A 19,781-nucleotide genomic window follows, 5' to 3' on the forward strand; every position below is an offset into this window, starting at 1 on the left:
GGGGGGGGGGGGGGGGGGGCGGGGGGCACCAAAAACCCTGCAAAAAGTCACGACATTGGCAACCGAACGGTGATCAATCGATCACGTCATTGGTGATCGAGTCGATGTCCTGCTCATGGGGGGTCTCAGGGTCCGCCTCCAATAGGGGCGGGGCTTTAGTGTTACGATGAGGTCATCGTCAGTTGAGGGTCCCCTGCGAGTGTTCCAGGCGGGGCAAGTGGGGGGAGGGCCCTACACGTAAACCCTGGCGAGGGCGTCGGCCCCCGCCGAGGCGATATAGGCCTTGGAGGGGTGAAAGGTCACATCGTAGATGGCCTCGTCGCTCTTCTTGCGGTGCGCCGTGATCTCCTGCACGCACGTCTTGGAGTCCAGGTTCCACAAGCGCAGTGAGCAGTCGTGACCTGCATAAGGGGGGGCGGGGGGTCAAGGGTCAATTGTCAATCATCCATTGCTAGGCCCCGCCCACTTGGACGGCGCCGACTTACTTCCGGACATCAAGTAGATGCCGTTGGAATCCACCGCCAGGCTGGTGACGGCGTCCAGGTGGGCCACCATGCTGTGGATCAGCTTGCCTGCCCCCCCCCAACGACAAGCAAAAAGGTTTTCGGGACACCCCCTCCCAAAAACGAGGGCGTGAAAAAGCGGGCGGCCATTACCCGACTTGTTGTCAAAGAACTTGATGCTGCGATCTTCGTGCGCCGTGATGCTAACGGCTAGCGTCGGGTGGCTCACCACCTTGTAGATGTGATGGCAGCCGGGACGGGCTGGCGGGCGCAAAAACAAGATTGACCAATCGGTGCGGGCGGAGGCGGTCGCCGTGACGACGCTCACCTCCTTGGCCTTTGAGGACCAGGATGCTCTGGGACGTCTCCAGGTCGTATAGCGCCACGTCGCCGCCGGCGAAGGAGGCCACCATGCGGGCGGGGTCGCAGCCGTCAAAGTCCACCGAGGTGGGGGCGCCGTGCTCTGCACAAAGTGATGGCGTGGGCGATGGGGGGCGGGGAAAGGGGCGCGGTCTGTGCCCACCCGGCTAACCTGCGGCGGCCTGGAAAGTGCTGACGCAGGGGTTCTCCTGGTCGGGGTTCCACACTTTGACGCTGCCGTCGGCCGAGCAGGACAGGAGGCGCTCGTGGACGCCGCTGTACGCCAAAGCCCACACGGCATCCGAGTGGCCCCGCCACGTCGCCGCCAGCGCGCCGCCCTCTGCCGGGCGAGCGACACCCGTTGCTGTTGGCTATCTGTTAGCTATTTATTAGCTATCCGTTAGCTAGCTGTAAGCTGTCTCGTTGGCTATCTGGCTATCTATTCACTATTTATTAGCTATCTGGCTATCTATTAGCTGTCTGGCTGGCTGTTAGCTGGCTAGCTGTTGGCTCTATGGCTATCTATTAGCTATCCATTGGCTAGCTGGCTAGCTATTAGCTGACTATCTATTGTCTATTTATTAGCTATCCATTAGCTAGCTGACTATCTATTAGCTATTTATTAGCTATCCACTAGCTAGCTGGCTAGCTGTTGGCTATCTGGCTATCTATTAGCGATTTATTAGCTATCCATTAGCTAGCTGGTTGGCTATTAGTTGTCTAGCTGGCTGTTAGCTGTCTAACTGTTGGCTATCTATTCGCTATTTATTTGCTAGCCATTAGCGAGCTCGCTAGATATTAGCTGTCTAGCTGACTGGAAGTAAGCTGTCTAGCTGGCTAGCTGTTGGCTATCTGGCTATCTATTCACGATCTATTTGCTATGCATTAGCCAGCTAGCTAGCTATTAGCTGTCTCGCGTAAGCTGGAAGCTGTTGGCTCTCTGGCTATCTAATAGATATTTATTTGCTATCCATTAGATAGCTGTCTAGCTGGCTATCTATTAGCTATTAATGAGCTATTCATTAGCTAGCTGGCTGGCTATTAGCTGTCTAGCTGTTGGCTATCTGGCTATCGATTCGCTATTTATTTGCTACCCACTAGCTTTATTATTATCATTTCCGCCGTACCGTACGTGTCGTATGGGTCCACGTCGGAGCCCGGAACCTTCCAGCGCCGGATGGTGGCGTCGGCGCTGCCGCTGAAGCACTGCTCGCCGTCCGGCGTCACGGCCAACGACAGGACGGGGCCGCTGGGTGAACACGCGGCAAGGTCAGGCGCCCGCGGAGCGGCCCCGCCTCCCCCGACGGCGGCCATACGTACGCGTGAGCCCGGAACGTGTAGACCGGCTCAACGTCCAACGAGGCGCTTCTACACAAACAAAAGGCGTGTCAGGTGACAAGATGGCGGCAAGATGGCGACAAGATGGCGACAAGATGGCGGCAAGATAGCGACAAGATGGCGGCAAGATGGCGACAACATGGCTACTTTTTGGCGGCGACGGTCTTGGTGAGGTTCCACAGCTTGAGCGTGTGGTCTTCGGACACGGTGAGCAGGCACGGTTCCGCCGGGTGGAAGGCCAGCGCCCGCACGCCGTCAAAATGGCTGCGCAGTGTGTACTTGGGGGTCCACGTCTTGCGGAACGACGAGTCCTGATTGGTCGCCACCTACGGGGAGGGGGGAGGAGTCAAAGCAGTTGGATGTCAACTCAACAAAAAAGATTTACCCAGGTAAAATAACAAAAATAAAAAATAAAAAAAAATAAAAAATAAATAATAATAATAATAATAATAATATATTTCATTTCTAAGCGCCTTTCAAAACTCTCAAAGTCACTTTACAGTCACAGAATACGGTTTTCAGTGGGTGAGCAGCGGCAGCCACACGCGCCAGCGTTCACTCAACTCGGAAGTTACTCAAAAAGATAGAAAGCTAGCTAGCTAATAGATGGCTAATAGCTAGCTAGCCAGTCTCATTTGTTTAATCAACGTGAGGTTAACATCTTTTGTGTGTGTTTCTCTTTGAATTGCCAGAGGTCTGACCAGCGCTTTATCGGCACCCAAGAATAAAAAAAAATAAAAACAATTTAAACAAATTGGGGAATGTCAGCGAAGTGAACTCACGTCGTAGGCAAAGTCGACGTCGTCGTTGGTGACGGTGAGGTCAGCCAGATCACCCAATCCCAGCACACTTTCCAGGCTAGCTAGGCAGCTAGTAGATAGCTAATAGATAGCCGAAACAGATAGCTAGCTAGATAGCTAGCCATTTAGATAGCTATGTAGCTAATACAGGTGGACAAATGTTATCACATTATGCTGTTATTATTATTCAATTATACTTTTTACTAGTCGGGATGATAGCATTATTAATATGAAAAGCAAATGAGTGACAGCTGATCATCAGACCAGAGTAAGCACAGGGAAAGTCAAAGTTAGCATCCACTAACTCTGTGCACGTAGAAATCAAGTGATATCAATAAAAATATTTGATATAGAGGATTTTTTACATGGCTAATTCGTTTTTCACATAATTTTACATGATTTTTGGTAGTTAATTTAAGCAACAAAAAAAATTGAGGAACCGATTGGGAGCCGAAAGAGCCGGATGTTTCTCGTGAGCTGAGGCAAAAGAACCGGCTCTTAAAAAAGCTTGTTCTTTTTAGTGAGCCGAGCCAAAAGAACCGGCTCTCTGAAAAGAGCCGGTTCTTTTCAGTGAGCCGATCCAAAACAACCAGCTCTCTTAAAAAAAAAAGCGTGTTCTTTTTAGTGAGCCGATCCAAAACAACCAGCTCTCTTAAAAAAAAAAGCGTGTTCTTTTTAGTGAGCCGATCCAAAACAACCAGCTCTCTTAAAAAAAAAGTGTGTTCTTTTTAGTGAGCCAAGCCAAAAGAACCGGCTCTCTGAAAAGAGCCGGTTCTTTTTAGTGAGGCAAGCCAAAACAACCAGCTCTCTTAAAAAAAGCGTGTTCTTTTTAGTGAGCCAAGCCAAAAGAACCGGCTCTTTGAAAAGAGTCGCAATTCCCATCACTACTCGGTTCAGGCCAGATTGTTTTGTTTCCCGCAGACGCTTGGCGATGTCCGGCGGCTGATTGGTCGCCTGAATGAGGCTCACCTGCGGCACGGCGAGCTGGAGCGCCGCCAAGAGGAGTTGCGGCACGACAACCGCCGCCTGCGACTTTTGCTACGCCGTCGCCTGGATGAGGGGGCGGCGCCAGGAGAAGTCCCCGCCCACCTCGCCGTGGAAAAGGCGCTTTGGTAAAGGAAGCCAAAGGCCCACCCGTCGGAAGACTAGAAAAAATACTTTTATTGTGGTAATCATGCAGGACACCAACAGGAAGTTGCAACACGTCAACGTCGACTGCTTGACGCGCCCCCCGCCACTTAAATTAGCCAATTGGGGGGCGGCCCCACAAGTGATGCTACCTCCTCGAGCTAGCAACCGAGGGCCAGGTGGGGGCAGGTGGGGGCAAATAAATACAAATTTCAATGAGTTGCCATCTTTTTCCTTGACCCCGCAACCTTCCCGCCCACAAGTTGCCGTGTCGTCACGACAATCCAGGAAGTGGACTTGAGATTGACTTTGGTCCTGGACTGTTCGGGACCTGTCAATGCTGGACTGGGGGGGGGGGGGGGGGGGGGGGGGGGGGGGGCGGGGGGCACCAAAAACCCTGCAAAAAGTCACGACATTGGCAACCGAACGGTGATCAATCAATCACGTCATTGGTGATCGAGTCGATGTCCTGCTCATGGGGGGTCACAGGGTCCGCCTCCAATAGGGGCGGGGCTTTAGTGTTACGATGAGGTCATCGTCAGTTGAGGGTCCCCTGCGAGTGTTCCAGGCGGGGCAAGTGGGGGGGGGGGCCCTACACGTAAACCCTGGCGAGGGCGTCGGCCCCCGCCGAGGCAATATAGGCCTTGGAGGGGTGAAAGGTCACATCGTAGATGGCCTCGTCGCTCTTCTTGCGGTGCGCCGTGATCTCCTGCACGCACGTCTTGGAGTCCAGGTTCCACAAGCGCAGTGAGCAGTCGTGACCTGCATAAGGGTTGGCGGGGGGGAGGTCAAGGGTCAATTGTCAATCATCCATTGCTAGGCCCCGCCCACTTGGACGGCGCCGACTTACTTCCGGACATCAAGTAGATGCCGTTGGAATCCACCGCCAGGCTGGTGACGGCGTCCAGGTGGGCCACCATGCTGTGGATCAGCTTGCCTGCCCCCCCCCAACGACAAGCAAAAAGGTTTTCGGGACACCCCCTCCCAAAAACGAGGGCGTGAAAAAGCGGGCGGCCATTACCCGACTTGTTGTCAAAGAACTTGATGCTGCGATCTTCGTGCGCCGTGATGCTAACGGCTAGCGTCGGGTGGCTCACCACCTTGTAGATGTGATGGCAGCCGGGACGGGCTGGCGGGCGCAAAAACAAGATTGACCAATCGGCGCGGGCGGATGCGGTCGCCGTGACGACGCTCACCTCCTTGGCCTTTGAGGACCAGGATGCTCTGGGACGTCTCCAGGTCGTATAGCGCCACGTCGCCGCCGGCGAAGGAGGCCACCATGCGGGCGGGGTCGCAGCCGTCAAAGTCCACCGAGGTGGGGGCGCCGTGCTCTGCACAAAGTGATGGCGTGGGCGATGGGGGGCGGGGAAAGGGGCGCGGTCTGTGCCCACCCGGCTAACCTGCGGCGGCCTGGAAAGTGCTGACGCAGGGGTTCTCCTGGTCGGGGTTCCACACTTTGACGCTGCCGTCGGCCGAGCAGGACAGGAGGCGCTCGTGGACGCCGCTGTACGCCAAAGCCCACACGGCATCCGAGTGGCCCCGCCACGTCGCCGCCAGCGCGCCGCCCTCTGCCGGGCGAGCGACACCCGTTGCTGTTGGCTATCTGTTAGCTATTTATTAGCTATCCGTTAGCTAGCTGTAAGCTGTCTCGTTGGCTATCTGGCTATCTATTCACTATCTATTAGCTGTCTGGCTGGCTGTTAGCTGGCTAGCTGTTGGCTCTATGGCTATCTATTAGCTATCCATTGGCTAGCTGGCTAGCTATTAGCTGACTATCTATTGTCTATTTATTAGCTATCCATTAGCTAGCTTACTATCTATTAGCTATTTATTAGCTATCCACTAGCTAGCTGGCTAGCTGTTGGCTATCTGGCTATCTATTAGCGATTTATTAGCTATCCATTAGCTAGCTGGTTGGCTATTAGTTGTCTAGCTGGCTGTTAGCTGTCTAACTGTTGGCTATCTATTCGCTATTTATTTGCTAGCCATTAGCTAGCTCGCTAGATATTAGCTGTCTAGCTGACTGGAAGTAAGCTGTCTAGCTGGCTAGCTGTTGGCTATGTATTCACTAGCTATTTGCTATGCATTAGCCAGCTAGCTAGCTAGCTATTAGCTGTCTAGCATAAGCTGGAAAATGTTGGCTCTCTGGCTATCTATGTTATTTATTTGCTATCCATTAGATAGCTGTCTAGCTGGCTATCTATTAGCTATTAATTAGCTATCCATTAGCTAGCTGGCTGGCTATTAGCTGTTTGCTATCTGGCTATCGATTCGCTATTTATTTGCTACCCACTAGCTTTATTATTATCATTTCCGCCGTACCGTACGTGTCGTATGGGTCCACGTCGGAGCCCGGAACCTTCCAGCGCCGGATGGTGGCGTCGGCGCTGCCGCTGAAGCACTGCTCGCCGTCCGGCGTCACGGCCAACGACAGGACGGGGCCGCTGGGTGGACACGCGGCAAGGTCAGGCGCCCGCGGAGCGGCCCCGCCTCCCCCGACGGCGGCCATACGTACGCGTGAGCCCGGAACGTGTAGACCGGCTCAACGTCCAACGAGGCGCTTCTACACAAACAAAAGGCGTGTCAGGTGACAAGATGGCGGCAAGATGGCGGCAAGATGGCGGCAAGATGGCGGCAAGATGGCTACTTTTTGGCGGCGACGGTCTTGGTGAGGTTCCACAGCTTGAGCGTGTGGTCTTCGGACACGGTGAGCAGGCACGGTTCCGCTGGGTGGAAGGCCAGCGCCCGCACGCCGTCAAAATGGCTGCGCAGTGTGTACTTGGGGGTCCACGTCTTGCGGAACGACGAGTCCTGATTGGTCGCCACCTACGGGGAGGGGGGAGGAGTCAAAGCAGTTCGATGTCAACTTGATTTTTTTGGGGCAAAAGATTTTGACATTGAGCAAAAGATTTACCCAGGTAAAATAACAAAAATAAAAAAAAAATAAAAAATAATAAAAAATAAATAATAATAATATATTTTATTTCTAAGCGCCTTTCAAAACTCTCAAAGTCACTTTACAGTCACAGAATACGGTTTTCAGTGGGTGAGCAGCGGCAGCCACACGCGCCAGCGTTCACTCAACCCGGAAGTTACTCAAAAAGATAGAAAGCTAGCTAGCTAATAGATGGCTAATAGCTAGCTAGCTAGCCAGCTATATAGCTAATAGCTATACAGATAGATAGCTTGCTACCCAGCTAGAAAGCCAGCGAGATAGCTACCCAGCGAGCGAGATAACTAGCGAGCCAGCTACATAGCTAGCTAGCCAGCTAATAAATCGCTAAGAGATAGCAAAAATATGCTTAATAATAATAATAATAATACAATTCATTTCTAGGTGCCTTTCAAAACTCTCAAGGTCACTTTACAGTCACATGCTAATTTTTTCTGTGGGTGAGCAGCGGCAGCCACACGCGCCAGCGTTCACTCAACCCGGAATAACTCAAATAGATAGAAAGCTAGCTAGCTAGCTATCTATTAGCCATCCGGCCAGCCAGCTGGCTAACTATTAACTACAGTAAAGTCTCGTTATATCGATATCGGATATATTGATAGTCCCGGTTATATCGATACTATTTCTATGCACGCACTGAGAAAATTACATGCAAACAGGGTCGGATATATCGATAGTCCCGGTTATATCGATATTTTTTCGGACTCCCTTGAATATCGATATAACGAGACTTTACTGTATCTGTAAGCTAGCCAGCTAGCTTTCTATTTATCTGAGTAGCTAGTTGATAGCCAACTAGCTAGGCAGATAGCTAATAGATAGCTAGCTATATAGCTGCTGATGTTACCTATTATTTGACCGTTTTGTGTGGACTATTACATACAGGTAAAAATGACCCACAACATAATCAACCTCATTGACTGCCAAATAATGTACAAATAGGTGTCCATTCCAGTGCCAGGGTTTCTGTCATTGTAGCTCAAATTCCCGGACCCACACAATATTCAGTTTTAGGACGACATCAACATTCAATTCAGCGTAAGAAACTTTAAACTCTCTTCTTTCATAAAAAAAAAAGTTAATTCCTAAGTGATATGGGTCAGGAGTTAAATGAGCTTGAAGTGGGGACAGATGTACAAAAAAACAATGCAATACATCCATATTGGTTTTTTAGTGCTTCAACAACAGCTGAAGCTGCTATTAGCTATTAGCTGTCTAGCTGACTGGCTGTAAGCTGTCTAGCAGGCTAGCTGTTGGCTATCTGGCTATCAGCTATTTATTTGCTATCCATTAGCTAGCTAGCTATCTTTTAGCCCTCTAGCTGACTGGCTGTAAGCTGTCGGCTATCTGGCTATCTATTTGCTATCGATTAGCTACCTAGCTAGCTATTAGCTGTCTAGCTGACCGGCTGTAAGCTGTCCATCTGCCTATCTATTCGCTATTTATTTGCTATCCATGAGCTAGCTAGCTAGCTAGCTAGCTATTAGATGTCTAGCTGACTGGGTGTGAACTGTCTAGCTGGCTAGCTGTTGGCTACCTGCCTATCTATTCGCTATTTATTTGCTATCCATTAGCTAGCTAGCTATTAGCTGTCTAGCTGACTGGCCGTAAACTTTCTCGCTGGCTAGCTGCCTATCTATTCGGTATTTATTTGCTATCCGTTAGCTAGACAGCTATTAGCTGTCTAGCTGACTGGCTGTAAACTGTCTAGCTGACTAGCTGCCTATCTATTCGGTATTTATTTGCTATCCGTTAGCTAGCTAGCTATGCTGCCCCCTCGTGGAAGGGAAAAATATCGGCAGAGGTCTGACCAGCGCTTTATCGGCACCCAAGAATAATAAAAAAAAACAAAACAAAATTTAAACAAATTGGGGAACGTCAGCGAATGAGCAAGTGTGTGTCGACGTCGTCGGCACACATTGAGTCCATAATTGATGTTCATTTGGATTTTGTATTAATGGCCAATAACTGTTTTTCTACCATTATAAACAACAGTTATGACATTGGAATTGCATTAAGGGCATGATCAAATATACTAACAACTTGGGTTTGCAAACCAAGATAAGGTTCCCCATTGAAATGCATGGAGCTGTTATTAATTGGTTCCATTTGTTTAATCAACGTGAGGTCTTTTGTGTGTGTTTCTCTTTGAATTGCCAGAGGTCTGACCAGCGCTTTATCGGCACCCAAGAATAAAAAAAATAAAAACAATTTAAACAAATTGGGGAATGTCAGCGAATGAGCGAAGTGAACTCACGTCGTAGGCAAAGTCGACGTCGTCGTTGGTGACGGTGAGGTCGGCCAGATCGCCCAATCCCAGCACACTTTCCAGGATGTGGTCGGCCCCGCCCATCAGGAAGTTCTTCCCGCCGCCGGGCGCGAACGGCAGCGGCTCGGCTGCCCGTCGCACAAGAAGAGAGAGCGCGCTAGCACCGGTCCGATCGGGTGGACGCCGGCCGGCCCAACTCACCCCACTCGGTGCCGTCTCCGGAGCTGCGTGCCTCGCCGGCGCCTTCGCCGTCCTCCGCCGTGGCCAGGAAGTCAAACTCCTTCATCGCCTCCTCCGTGTCGGCGTCGTCGTCGTCCTCCGAGGCCAGGCCCTCGTTGCCCACCTGAAGCCGAGATGACCGGTGGGTCACAAAGTAGCGTACTGGAGTCCAGAGTGAGGCCCGCGGGCCAAACGGGGCCCCTCACTTCATTTTATTCGGCCCGCCAAAGCTCATTAAACGTGCGAATTTTGATGATGCGAAGGCAAAATTTCAAATTTGAAACCACAACAACAGCCATTACAGCGATACCTTGGCTAACTAACACTTTAGCTAAAGAACTTTTCACCTTACGAACATTAAATGTGTGAGTACAGTAAAGTCTCGTTATATGGATATCGGTTATAGCGATAGTACTGCTTATTACGATACTATTTCTATGAACACAAAGAGAAAATTTACATGCCGCAGGATCGGATATATCGATAGTCCGATTATATCGATATTTTTTCCCACTCCCGAGAATATCGATATAACGAGACTTTACTGTATATCATCTTGGCATACAAACTAGTTTTTGGGAAACACAGGGAGCGCCACAATAGCTGGCGGACTTGTTTTCGGCTGAATAAGATCAAACCACACGGCCGAACAGCGCCACCGTGGCTACCGGACTACTTTTTCACACCCACTTTTCTTTGAGTGCACTCAGTGCAGAACTGGTTTGTTATCAAGTGGATACTTTTGCTTTTTTGGGAGCGAAAAAGACCCCACCACAGGCTAGTGTTAAGCCGAAGAGGACACAAAAGAAAATGACGGTCGAGCAGAAGAAAGAGATCATCGAAAAACACCAACGAGGTGTACGTTTGTGTGACTTAGCGTCCCAGTAGCAGTATGCTAAGTCGACCATTGCTACGTGTGGCTAAGGGTGTTTCTGTGTTGTCTAAACAAAGTTCTCAGGGTTGAGTGAATGCTGGCATGTGTGGCTGCCGCTGCTCACCCACAGTAAAACTTATCCTGTGACTGTAAAGTGACCATGAGATTTTTGAAAGGCACTGATAAGTGAAATGTTATAAAATTATGTTTTATGGGGACCTGGGAAAGGATTATTCTAATTTTTATGGTTTATTACGGGAACTAAATGTTTGGAAGACGAACCTTTCGCCTTACACACACTTTCTGTGAACCAATTAAGTTTCTAAGTTGATGTATCACTGTATTTTGTGTTGTTTTAAGGCTTATTAAGTAGAAAAGTGTGTTTTATGGGGACCTGGGAACGGATTATTTTCATTTTTATTGGTTTCCTATGGGAAACGAATGTTTGGAGACACACTTTTGGCCTTACACACACTTTCTGGGAACCAATTAAGTGGGTCAGCTGAGGTATCACAATATTTTGCGTCGTTTTCGAGCTTATTAAGTAGAACATTGTTGGGGACATGGGAACAGATTATTTTCATTTTTAATGGTTTCCTGTGTGAAATGAATTTTTTGAAGACACTTTTGGCCTTACACACACTTTCTGCGAACCAATTAAGTTCATAAACTGAGGTATCACTGTATTTTGTGTAGTTTTAAGGCTTATTAAGTAGAAAATTGTGTTTTATGGGGACCTGGGAACGGATTATTCTCATTTTTACGGTTTCTTATGGGAAATAAATGTTTGGAAGACAAAATATCCACCTTACACACACTTTCGGGGAACCAATTAAATTGGTAAACTGCGGTATCACTGTATTTTGTGTCGTTTTAATGCTTATTAAGTAGAAAATTTTGTTTTACGGGGACCTGGGAATGGATTATTTTCATTTTTAATGGTTTCCTCATGGGAAATGAATATTTGGAAGACACACTTTTGCCCTTACACACACTTTCTGGGAACCAATTAAGTTGGTAAGCTGAGGTATCACTATATTTTGTGTCGTTTTAAATCTTATTAAGTAGAAAATTACGTTTTATGGGGACCTGAGAACGGATTATTTTCATTTTTAATGGTTTCCTATGGGAGATGTATATTTGGAAGACACGCTTTTGGCCTTACACACACTTCACTTTCTGGGAACCAATTAAGTTGGTAAGATGAGGTATCACTGTAATTTGTGTCGTTTTAAATCTTATTAAGTAGAAAATTACATTTTATGGGGACCTGAGAACGGATTATTTTCATTTTTAATGGTTTCCTATGGGAGATGAATATTTGGAAGACACGCTTTTGGCCTTACACACACTTCACTTTCTGGGAACCAATTAAGTTGGTAAGCAGAGGTATCACTGTAATTTGTTTTGTTTTAATGCTTATTAAGTAGAAAATTATGTTTTATGGGGAACTGGGAACGGATTATTCTGATTTTTATAGTTTCTTATGGGAAAAAAATGTTTAGAAGACGAAATGTTCGCCTTACACACACTTTCTGGGAACCAATTAAGTTGGTAAGCTGAGGTATCACTACATTTTGTGTCGTTTTAAATCTTAAGTAGGAAATTATGTTTTATGGGGACCTGGGAACAGATTTTCTTTTCATTCATTTTTAATGGTATCCTATGTGAAATGAATGTTTGGAAGACACACTTCTGGCCTTACACACACTTTCTGGGAACCAATTAAGTTGGTAAGCAGAGGTATCACTGTAATTTGTTTTGTTTTAATGCTTATTAAGTAGAAAATTATGTTTTATGGGGACCCGGGAACGGATTATTTTCATTTTTAATGGTTTCCTATGGGAGATGAATATTTGGAAGACACACTTATGGCCTTACACACACTTTCTGGGAACCAATTAAGTTGGTAAGCAGAGGTATCACTGTAATTTGTTTTGTTTTAATGCTTATTAAGTAGAAAATTATGTTTTATGGGGACCCGGGAACGGATTATTTTCATTTTTAATGGTTTCCTATGGGAGATGAATATTTGGAAGACACACTTATGGCCTTACACACACTTTCTGGGAACCAATTAAGTTGGTAAGCAGAGGTATCACTGTAATTTGTTTTGTTTTAATGCTTATTAAGTAGAAAATTACGTTTTATGGGGACCTGGGAACGGATTATTTTTCTTTTTTAATGGTTTCCTATGGGAGATGAATATTTGGAAGACACACTTTTGGCCTTACACACACTTTGTGGGAACCAATTAAGTTGGTAAACTGAGGTATGACTGTATTTTGGACTTGAAATTTGAAAATGAGTCTTTGGTTCACTTGTGATGTCACAAAATGGCCTCCCCAAATAGTTTTGTTGTCCCACCTTGCTTTTGTGTTTCCTGCGATGTTTGACGTCACCGCCGATGTCCTCCATCAGCTCGCCGTCATCGTCGTCGTCGTCGTCGTCATCTTCGTCGCTGTCCTCGGCGTTCTCCAGGAAGTTGAACGTCTCCAGAACGGCACCGGGACTCCTGCGCACACGCCCGCCCGATCAAGCAGCGGCACCTCCGCCGCCGCTGCGTCGTCGCCGTGGGTTACCGTTTGACGTCTTTCCGCCCGTCGTCGCCGTTGATGAGCTGCTGCAGGTTCTTCTTGCCCACCGAGCCGTTCTGCTCCGACGCCGACAAGCCCAGCAGCGAGCGTACCCGCTGCGTGCGGACGTCCAAGATGGTGTCCGTGTAGCCCACTTCCTGGAGGTACCTACCCGCACGCCCGCACGCACGTTAGCATTTCCTGTTAGCGACCGATGATGTCAACCGCGGTCATCGTACTGTCTGAGCAGCTGTCGTCCTTGCTTCCACGTCAGCTGGCTGTTGGCGGGAAGCGCCGACACTTCCGAGTCTTTAGCGTCTGGAACCAAAAACGAGCGCCAAGTGGGGGAGGGGTAAAGCGAGGGGGCGGGGCTGAGAGGTCACCTGACTCAAAGCTGGGCATCCTCAGGTCGCCTTGATTCAACTCTGTTCCGTATTTCAGCTTGTGGTACTTGGCCCTGCGGAACACCGACAATTAGCCACGACGCCGTGCGACGCTCAGTCGCTAGCTTGCGCGCACTCTCACCTCTCTTGCTTGAGAGCGTACTCCAACATCTTGATTCTTCTCACCAGGTCATTCTTCAAGTTCTCCTGACCTTTCCGCTCACCCTGGAGGAAGGCTATCCGCGCCTGAAAATAAATAAATACAGCGAGACCTTGGCTTACGAACTTAATTGGTTCCCAGTGTGTAAGGCGAAAAGTGTGTATCTAAAAAAAAAATCCCATAGGAAACCCTTAAAATGAGAATAATCCGTTCCCAGGTCTTCGTAAAATATAATTTTCAACTAAATAAGCTTTGAAACTCCACACAACATACCTTTTTCTATGTATAATAAATGTGCTATTGTATTGTAATGAAAGAAATACACTGCATTGTATCATAAAGTCACTTTATTTACATTCGTTGATGGCTCTTAATTGACACCTGCTGCTTTCTGGCGTCATGTTGATGATTGTCATCGCCACAGTCTTTTCTGGATGGAACTGTTCAATAAAAGCCGGCACATCATTCCACTTAGCAAATCAAATCCTGTGTGTTGAGGACCTCATTATGGTCAGCAACAAACTCCTCGATGTCCTCTGCATCCACTTTGCGTCCCACGCTCTGTCCAATGGAAACAATGTCGTCCAAAACAACAGAGTCATGAAAGTCCCTCTCAAGGATGCATGCGGGACACAAATTCTTCCATGCTGCTATCAAGGATCGAAGGGTAACATCATGCCAAGCCTTTTCTATCAGCTGAACACAATGATACACATTGAAATGGACTTAGCATATCCGCTAAGCGGCTAAATCAGACAAACGCACACCTCGTTCGTGTTTCTCAATGATTTCCTTCTTCTCCTCGACTGTAATTTTCTTTTGTGTCTCCTTAGGCCAAACACGAGCCTGTGGTGTCTTTTTCGGTCCCAAAAAATCAAATGTATCTGTAAACAAAACTCCTTGGAGGCGATCGACGTGTGTGTCTCACTGTTTCGCTCTCACTCACTCACTCACTCACTCACTCACTCACTCACTCACTCACTCACTCACTCACTCACTCACTCACTCACTCACTCACTCACTCTTTCTTTAACATTCGTAAACCGAAAAGTTCATAAGGCAAGGTGTTCGTAAACTGAGACCCCACTGTACAGTGATACCTCGGCTCAAGAACGCTTTGGCTAACGAACTCTTCGGTTTACCAACGTTAAATTCACGAGAATTTAATCTTGGCATACAAACTATTTTTCAGTGTGGCATTCGCGAACGAGCCCGTTCTCCTAACAAGGAAATGGCAGCCCACTTTTTCTTGTCCTCTAATCCCCGCCCCCAGTCTTCGGTTAGAGCCGCACGTGATTGGTCAAGAACGCAGCAGTGATGGGGGCGGGGGGTAACAGAAACACAGAGCTGCAAATTAAAATAGATAGGCAGACGACAGAGAGTGAGAAAATGGATAGAAAACAGTGACATTTGGACTCGTTTCAACTTTATTGATAGTTAAAAGGCAGAGTGTAGACTGCAAGGTTAAAATATCCCATTAATCAGGTTCCACAAATAACCTGCACAAGCCATCTGTACACTTGACGCAAAAAGCTATCAACCCAGCTAAACAGAACACGATTGATGAGGAACTGGGAACCACGGATGGTTCGAGAACTTTAAACGTCGTACAGGGATTCATAGTGTCATTCGTCATGGTGTGGCAGCCAGTTCTAATGATAAAGCTTACAATGAATCATTCCTCAAAATGGTGGAAGGAGGCTACGTTTCTCATCAAGTGTTTCATGCTGATGAAACCGGCCAGTCCATCGCATCAAACCATCAACGACCATCACAAAGGTCAGCCACTTTATGATAGAGTAAAGTTTATTTCTTTAATTACAATACCATATCACATTTATTATACATAAAATAAGGTCTATTATGTGTAGTTTTAAGGCTTATTTAATAGAAAATGATGTTTTGTGGGGACCTGGGAACGGATTATTCTCATTTTAATGCTTTCCTATGGGAAATTAATTTTTGGCCTACACACTTTTCGCCTTACACACTGTCTGGGAACCAATTAAGTTCATAAGCCAAGGTATCACTCTACATGAAAAAAAAAAACAAAGACACAGGCGCAAATGTGACAGCAGCTGCTTGCGAAAGATGACACTAATGGTGCTTATTTATAAACGTGTGCGGGCGGCCATGGCAACAGGTGGCAAGAGGCGGAGGTGTGCCGGTTGCCATGCCGACAGTGAAACACAGGGCGCGGTGTCGCTATCTTCCGATTATCGGACGCATGGGTTGAGGGATTTTTTTTACCGTCATGGTTGATAATAATAATAATAATAATACATTTAATTTCCTAGCGCCTTTCAAAACTCTCAAGGACACTTTCCAGTCACCGGATTTTTTTGTGCGGGTGAGCAGCGGCAGCCATTCACGCCAGCGTTCATACTACCCGGAAGTCACACAGCAGCAACGTTATGAAAGGAAGACGAAAGGATACATTGGATTTCTAAGCGCCCTTCAAAACTCTCAAGGTCACTTTACTGTCACAGGATAAGATTGTGTGTGAGCAGTGGCAGCCACACGCGCCAGCCACACGCGCCAGCGTTCACTCAACCCGGAAGTAAATCGGATAGAATAGATAGAAAGCTAGAATAGATAGAAAGAAAACAGATAGAAAGCTAGCTAGCAAGCCAATAGATAGCTAATAGCTAGCGAGCTAGATAGCTAGCCAGCCAACCAGATAGCTATTGTATGGTATTACCCATCAATGCACATATTGGAAGAAGAGATAACCAAGTTTGAAGACGACGTAAGTCGACTTTTGCCGTCTACGAGCCGGAATTTTCATGACCTTCCGGCGCACCGTATTGAAACACCGTATTTTACGTTGTACAGTGATACCTCAGCTTACGAACTTAATTGGTTCCAAGATAGTGTGTGTAAGGCGAAAAGTTTGTCTTCCAAACATTTATTTCCCATAAGAAACCATTAATAATAATAATCCGTTCCCATAAATCATAATGTTGTAATAAATAAGCCTTAAAACTACACAAAATATCCTTAATTTAATATCCTATATTTATGTGCGTGACCAGTGGCAGCCGCACGCGCCAGCATTCACTCAACCCGGAAGTAACTCAAATAAATAGAAAGTTAGCTCACAAAAACCCTGGCACTGGAGTGGAGACATTTTTGCACATCATCTGGCAGAGAATGATTTTGCCATAATTTTCCGTTTTTGCCACAATGATTAAAAAAATGTTGTGTGTTATTTTACTGGTTTTTGTATTTAGTGTATCAAAAAATGGTTTATTTCTGAAAATATTCAATAAAAAACCCAAAGTAAGAGATGTTTTAAAGAAGTAAGATTGTTAATCTCTAAAAAGATTATTTGTTCTTGTATATTGATGAAAGTGATAAAACCCTGGAATATTTTAGATCTCATAAAAATATGCACAAAATACCATGCCTGGCTAGCTATTAGCTATCTATTGGCTTGCTAGCTAGCTTTCTATCTATTTGTGAAGACGACGGTGTGGCAGCAAACCGTGTTTTGTCTATTATATATCATTATTATCATTTGCTAGCTATTTGCTATCTATTAGCTATGTAGCTGGCTAGCTATCTAGCTAGGCATCTGTTGGCTATCAATTTGCTAGCTAGCTTTCTATCTATTTGAGTTACTTCCGGGTTGAGTGAACGAACGCTGGCGCGTGTGGCTGCCGCTGCTCACCCACAGAAAAACTCATCTTGTGACTGTAAAGTGACCTTGAGTTTGGAAAGGCTGGCTATCTAGCTGGCTATGTAGCTTTCTACCTAGCGAGCTAGCTATTTGCTATTTATTTTCTATCAAGCAAGCTGGCTGGCTATTTAGCTGGCTATATATTTGCTATCTAACTAGCTAGCTGGATACCTCGATAGCTATCTATTTGCTATATATTCGCTATCTAACTAGCTAGCTAGCTATTAGTTAGTTATCTATTAGCCAGCTGGCTAACTTTCTATCTATTTGAGTTAATTCCGGCTTGAGTGAATGCTGACGCATGTGTCTGCCGCTGCTCACCCACAGTAAGACTTAGCCAGTGACTGTAAAGTGACCTTGAGAGTTTTGAAAGGCGCTGATGAGTGAAATGTATTATTAATTATTATCATGATTGTTATTAATGTTGTTATTATTGATGTTATTATTATTATTATTGTTGTTATTCTGATTATTGTTGTTATTATTATTATTATTATTATTATTGTTGTTGTTGTTGGTGTTGTTGTTATTATTGTTGTTGTGCAATTCCTATGTGCTGTATTTCATCACGCCAGCTCTTGAATCAATTTACATTGTTTTCTGTATTCAAAACATAAATTAAAATCATGACTAGTCTTGAGATACCAACCATTCAATTGTTTTTGAAGATTTTTGGGGGAAGGTGATTTTATGATAGTTTCGAGAGTTAGCACTCTTGAATAAAACAAAATGACAATTGGCTAACGATATTTCCGTTCTCCAAAAAAAAAGCGCAGTGAGTGACGCTACACATGTCAGACGGGCCCAGCTGTTGCTCTTGTAGCGGCTAAAATAGCTAAGCTATCTAAATTAGCTCGGGGGGTTAGCGTGACCAGCGAAAATGATTTCGCCCGGACTGATTCGCGTACGTGCCTCCATAGTTTTCGCGTCCCGCTGTTCGACAGTCAAACTCGAATCCGCAGCGACGACGTCGAGATGTCACGAGTTGAACTATTTGACATATTTCCCGTTGAGTGACTGGACGCCAGGCTAAAGGCTAACGCGGCTAATCTCCAGCGGAGCGTCCGAGCTAACGTTGACCTGGCGCGTAGCATGTTAGCTTGGCTTTAGGTATCAGGCGGATGAATATTTGATTTGTTAAAACCCGTTTCGTTTAAGGTTTGGTAGCCGTGTGATGTTAAACGTAGTTGTTTATAAGACTTTTTTTTAGAGATGGCGCCGTCGACACCTTTTCCTTGGGCTGGCTGTCACCCACTGTTTCATATCAATAATCAATAAAAAAACACACATCCGATTGATAGAGAAGCTATTATCACGTCTTTTGCATTGACTAAGAACATATCGGCCACGGCCTACTTTGTGAGCGTTGTCACACGAGTGACGTCACCGCTATTATTAGTTGATGATGTTGACATTGTCTCCGTCGAATGGACGCCAGCGGCCGGTCGCCAAGTGTCCGCCTCCCCGTCCCGGCGTGGCTCACCTGCAGCTCGGCCCGCTCCACCTCCCAGTGGGCCCGCTCCATCTCGAAGCGGGCCCACTCGTGCTGGATGTAGTGCAGGATGCCCGGGATGGTGTACTGCTGTTGGGGACGCGGTAAATCGTCAGTCTGCTGCGGGCCCGTCACCGTCCCTCCTCCTAGCCCGGTTCCCCCCGGGTGGAGTGACTGCTGCTGGGGCGGCGGAGGTCCGTCGGCAGCCGCGGCGGCTCCTCCGCCGGGGTGCTCGTCCATGTCGGCCTTGTTGGAAAGTATCCGCCAAGAGTAGGAAAGCCGCCACTACGTGTCCGACTAGATGGACCCACGCCGGTGCGGCTCGCTGCCTCCTCGGAGGACTGCGCTGACCTGAGTGCGGCTGAAGACGGGAGCTGCTCACCGAGCGGAGCTAACCGGCCGCCATTACTGAGCACTCTCGCTGAGGAGAGCGGCTGCCGCGGTGCATGTCGGGAATAGGAATGCAGCATTTACGAACACCAAAGACAAAACGGATATCACACACGCCGACCCGTGCGAGACTCGAAGAAGAATAAGAATAAATAATAATAATAAGAAGAAGAAGAAATAACAATAATAACAATAATAATAATAACAACACTAATGACAATAATAATAACACTAATAGCAATAATAATAATAATAATAACCATAATTGGATTGGATTAGCCTTTATTAGTCTCGCAGTGGAGAAATTTACATTTCACAGCAGCAAAGTTATGAAAGGAATGAAAGTAGAAAAACAAAATACAGGAGCTGCTGGAAAGGCAGCCACTCTCGCGGCGCCGTCTTGAAGTCAAAGGAACAAACAAAACAAAACTATATAACAAATAATATGACAACACAGAGAGTCATTCATTCTTAAGCACTTTCTGTACCCTCTTTGTTACACAAATCATAATAATCATAATAACAACAATAATAACAATAATAATCATAATACATTTCATTTCTAAGCATCTTTCAAAACTCTCAAGGTCACTTTACAGTCACAGGATCAGTTAGCTAGCTAGATAACCAGCTAGTTAGTTAGAGAGCTAATAG

At 46.7% G+C, this 19,781-nt stretch overlaps 2 protein-coding genes across 2 annotated transcripts; both read right to left on the bottom strand.

Moving 5' to 3' along the window:
* Positions 1–3: 3 nt before the first annotated feature.
* LOC148894094 (striatin-3-like) lies at positions 4–3,223 on the bottom strand. Its single transcript, XM_089004966.1, has 10 exons — positions 3,206–3,223; positions 2,984–3,082; positions 2,349–2,527; positions 2,184–2,231; positions 1,991–2,112; positions 1,036–1,203; positions 832–966; positions 657–764; positions 486–572; positions 4–401 (listed from the first exon to the last, which is right to left on the bottom strand). The coding sequence occupies exons 1-10, from the start codon at positions 3,221–3,223 to the stop codon at positions 232–234; spliced, it is 1,134 nt and encodes a 377-aa protein (XP_088861092.1). The 3' UTR covers positions 4–231.
* Positions 3,224–4,497: 1,274 nt separating this feature from the next.
* On the bottom strand, positions 4,498–19,178 carry LOC148894095 (striatin-3-like). The gene is made up of 16 exons (XM_089003591.1): positions 18,729–19,178; positions 13,546–13,649; positions 13,404–13,477; positions 13,260–13,338; positions 13,027–13,188; positions 12,812–12,959; positions 9,553–9,694; positions 9,340–9,479; positions 6,777–6,955; positions 6,645–6,692; positions 6,452–6,573; positions 5,530–5,697; positions 5,326–5,460; positions 5,151–5,258; positions 4,980–5,066; positions 4,498–4,891 (listed from the first exon to the last, which is right to left on the bottom strand). Exons 1-16 carry the CDS (start codon positions 18,975–18,977, stop codon positions 4,722–4,724), a joined length of 2,115 nt encoding a protein of 704 aa, XP_088859717.1. The 5' UTR covers positions 18,978–19,178; the 3' UTR covers positions 4,498–4,721.
* Between the last annotated feature and the right edge of the window lie 603 nt (positions 19,179–19,781).

This window comes from Hippocampus bargibanti, linkage group LG09 (assembly GCF_051943395.1).
Source record: "Hippocampus bargibanti isolate YZ-2025 linkage group LG09, ASM5194339v1, whole genome shotgun sequence".
Classification (NCBI taxonomy): Eukaryota; Metazoa; Chordata; class Actinopteri; order Syngnathiformes; family Syngnathidae; genus Hippocampus; species Hippocampus bargibanti.